Source organism: Mus caroli, chromosome X, assembly GCF_900094665.2.
Source record: "Mus caroli chromosome X, CAROLI_EIJ_v1.1, whole genome shotgun sequence".
In the NCBI taxonomy this organism is placed as follows: Eukaryota; Metazoa; Chordata; class Mammalia; order Rodentia; family Muridae; genus Mus; species Mus caroli.
This window is the reverse complement of record NC_034589.1, coordinates 87,867,660-87,871,827: the sequence shown is the minus strand read 5'-3', so window position 1 is coordinate 87,871,827 and position 4,168 is coordinate 87,867,660. Positions and strand designations below refer to the sequence as shown.

The 4,168-nt window shown below is 42.6% G+C and overlaps 1 protein-coding gene across 1 annotated transcript in view; it reads left to right on the top strand.

The window, feature by feature from the left end:
- Window positions 1-3,289, top strand: part of Pola1 (DNA polymerase alpha 1, catalytic subunit) — a 407,398-nt gene extending 404,109 nt beyond the window's left edge. Inside the window, exon 37 of the mRNA XM_021153188.2 lies at window positions 2,234-3,289. Coding sequence (XP_021008847.1) covers window positions 2,234-2,379 — 146 coding nt within the window. The 3' untranslated portion in view covers window positions 2,380-3,289. The remainder of the gene's footprint in view (window positions 1-2,233) is intronic.
- Window positions 3,290-4,168: the final 879 nt, after the last annotated feature.

Below are 4,168 nucleotides of genomic sequence, written 5' to 3'. Positions count from 1 at the left end.
GGATGCCGTCTTTATGAGTGCATTCAAGCACTAGGGCAGCAAAAGGAAGCGGCAATCTACTGACCATGCTAACTGGCTGTCAGCCTTTACCCTCTGCTATTTTCTTTTAAGTTCTAAAGCAGTGGGTAGAATATTGACAGAAACCAGGTAACAGTTTAGTGTAAAGCCTAACATGGATGCCCCGTACCCAAAAATTGGAAGAGGAAAACTGAACAAATGACTTCTTGCCCTCCCAGTCCCTATGATGTGGCCTGTGACAGCTTCTCCGGTTCTGTTTCCTAGAAGACCTTCCATAAGCTATTGATTAAGCTCTCATTGGGGAAGCAAGTGGGAGCTTTTATCTGCATCTCTAACTGCCAGGAAACGGTGCCTGGGCTGTATTGACCAGCTATGGGATATGCTGGCGGTCACAGTTGTCTTTTACGAAGAAGCGCTCCCAGTGATGCTGGTTGTCATTCTGACTCTGCTGTGTGGCAGCGTAAATAGTCCCCTTTCTAACCAACCTGGTGGGAAAAGTCAATATCCCATCAGCAAAGGAGGTAAACACATCAGGAGCTGTGTCCTCTCTTTTCCTCCCCTGCTCTGTATTACTGCAGCTCTTTAAATGTGCTCTCCCCAGTCATCAGATGCATTTGTGTCATTCACATGCACAGGGTTGCAGGCCTGTGGTTCTGGCCTGCTGGAGGCGGGCACAATGGTTGGGACTTTTGTTGTATATTGCCAGAGTCCAATAATTAGAACTTCCAAATTGTCTTTGTATAGTCAGTTAACAATGTGGCCCCGTCCCCTGCTTCTCCTTCCACTCCTTTTGGGCATTTAAATCCTCTACAAAACTTCTTAGGTTTGTTTTTGGAAGTGCATTGGTGTAACTTAGAAAAGGTTGTGAACAAATGTGGATGTGTAGCTAAGGAACAAAAATCTTGAGGCTGGGTTTCGTTTCCAGGGTTTGTCTTGGCTTTATGGCCAATCTGTTGTTTCAGCGGAGCCTTACTTTCTGTGATGGATGTGCTCCCACTCTGCATTTCCTTCCTGGTCCTTTCCAATTTCAGGGTGCTGGGAAGCCTTATGCCCCCCCAACTCCCATCCTCAGGCACCTGGCATAGACCTTGGAATCTTCAACAAGCAGTGGTGTGAGAGGGGACACAAAAGTGACCTCCTCCAGATATTGGTTGTGGGTTGTGGTTACCTGAGTCTCCAAATCCGCATCTCTAAGGACCTGCTTCCCCACTCCTCTGCTATAAAATAGGGACTTTTTAAAAAAAAAAAAAAAAAAAAAAAAAGGTTGGGCTGTTGAGATGGCTCAGTGCGTAAGAGCACCTGACTGCTCTTCTGAAGGTCCAGAGTTCAAATCCCAGCAACCACATGGTGGCTCACAACCATCTGTAATGAGATCTGACTCCCTCTTCTGGTGTGTCTGAAGACAGGTACAGTGTACTTACATATAATAAATAAATAAATCTTAAAAAAAAAAAGGTCATCCATTCCAAACATCTCATGGAGTTCTCAAGCAGCTATGAACAAAGACCATTCAGTGCTGCTGCTCCTTTAAAAGAACCAAGTATAGAAGTAGCAGACACTGGAAAGGAGAGAAGGTAAGGGGAGTGATTCTCTGGATGATAGAACCATCCTCAGAATAGGAAGGCCAGGAATGGATGGGTAAAAGGAGCTGGGCATATAGGCAGGGACGCCAGATCCTGAGTTTGTACAGGGTGGACAAAAAGAAAGGTTGGCAAAAGTATCTCCCCCCCTCCTCTTTCTGTGAGGTTTTGTTTAACAAATTGGGCAGATGGGGGATTAGAAGAATCTCTGGAGGCCAAACTAGTAGGGAGGCCCTGGAGAATATAGCTTTCTTCTACATCCAGATTCTTACTACAGTGCATACGTATGTTCAACAGCACAGTGAACGTGGTGTCTCCGAGGGGCACTCATCTTACCTACTGCACATGGACATGCACCTGCAGTTCACATCAGCAGAGCTGGCCTGGCCTGGCCTGGCTTGGCCTCCTAGACATTTGGGTTCTGAAAAGGGCAGTCTCAGGTTTTCACAGAAAATTCTGAGATACCATTGACTTTGGACTGTCTCCAGGGTAGAAAGAACACAGATAGGCCCATTAGGTTATCAGAGACATGCAGCTGCAATCAAACCTGCACCTTTCTCTGAAAAGAAATATTGAATGTCTTTGAAGAAACTATCCGAGAGTCTTCTAATCCTTTTCTTTTTATTTCACTTTAGATAAATTGAAGAAGCAGTTTTTTACTGTCAGAGTTCTTCAGGACTACAGAAAAGTCAAGAACATAGCAGAGCAGTTCTTGTCCTGGAGTGGCTACTCTGAAGTGAACCTCAGCAAGCTCTTCGCCAATTATGCTGGGAAGTACTGAGAGAGCCAGGAAGGATGCAAGGAAGCCAGCTGCTGAATCTGAGCTTCTGAGGCCTTCACCTGCCCTAACTGCTTCACCAGTATCTTGCTTTTCTTTTGAGGACTGCATACTGTGTTGATGTTATGTGGACCAGGGTTGAAGTATCAAAATACTTACCTTACCAAATAGTTTTCCTAGCACTATGTACCCCAAACCCTTTCCTAAATATCTAAAGACCTATATCGTACTGCAGGTCAGAAATTGCTACTTTAATTGAGAATACCTAAGATGTAAGTGACCTTCAGTTTACCCTGGGGCTTTATCAGAGACACCCCTAAAAAGAGTTTTATGGGGTCTAATGGAAGTTCTAACATTTTGCTTTTTCACATGTCAGTTAAGTCCAGTCTGTGTCTAAATACTTGTTCAGCTACTGGCTAAAAGCATGGCTGATTTCAGTGCTGTCTTTCATGTAAGTGGTGCAGGTGGTGGGGAGGTGGTGGTGGAGGGATTTAGAAAGTTTGCACTTACTAAATACAAAAAGCAAGTTTGCTTATTGAATTGTTCAAAGTTCAATATTCACCAGATGTTTCACTCACATTCCTTCTATTTTCCCTTTACATGGAATGTTCAAAGTGTAGGTTTATACAGTAGGAAAGCACATTTTAAATACTTTGTCCTAACATTTCACAAAAGTTATGGTGAGATTGTGGTAAGGATCACTGTTCCATTCAGAAGAATGGGACACAGCTGACAGGATCCAGTGCTTGCTAGATTTCATCAGTTCTTCAGAATAGTGTCTCTTTGAAGTGATAAACTATATTACAAACTATATTACAATATGGCAGCCTTAAATACTTATCTATTTGTCTTTTTATAAAGAAAAATGTATTGTGATCTGTACCTAAGAATAAAGTTTTCTAAAGGAAAACCAGTTACTGTGTTTTGTTTTGTGTTTTAAATCGGGTACAGAGAGTTGACGGAAAGGGATGAAAGCTTGATTGAAGAAGAACATTCCCTTCCCAAGCCTCAGCTGGAATTCTTTCATACCCATCTGGATCAGAACCCAGTCCGAAGATGTTAAGCAAGATGTCTGGATATTGAAAGTACTGAGAAGTTCTGTGAATTTTGAGTCCTTTGATCTATTAAGCATGAAGAAGACTAGGGATCGTAGTTTGTTTGTTTGTTTGTTTGTTTTTATCCAGAAAGAGAGAGAGAAGGGACACTAAAGCAATAGACAAGCTCCTGGCTCCCAGGAGAGAGGTAGCCCATATAGTGGTACTCTAGGAAAGAAACACTTGGTAAGCCATGGATGTGAAGAAATACTTGTTCAAACCGATGACATCTTCTTTTGTCTAGCTTTGCCATTTCTTTTCTCTCCCTCCTCTCCTCTTCAGGCTCTTAAGCTGCTCCTCTTTCTCTTACACTCAAATTTTAATTAGAAACACTGGGTTTGGGGCCCTGACAATTAATTGGCGCTAAAAGCGTGCTGTAGCCGGTCACAAGTTAGAGCAAGCAAGTGGCTTTAGGAAACAAAGGGATTGGTGAGCTCTCATCACTCCTCATCAGCTTCTGGGGTTGTTCTTACAGCAATGTCATAGGCTGTATCATTGGGCTTTCTGAAGAGAAGGTAGATTTCCCTTCATTTCTGGAGCTGTGATTATGTTCAATATAAATAGAATTATCCTTAACTTGGTCTCCCCCCAAAAAAAGTGAAAGACTCAACTTATTAGTTTATTTCTTGCCTTTCTTTCATGACTATAAATGTTCTAAGAACAAGGACTATTTCTATATAAGTACTATAGAAAATGAG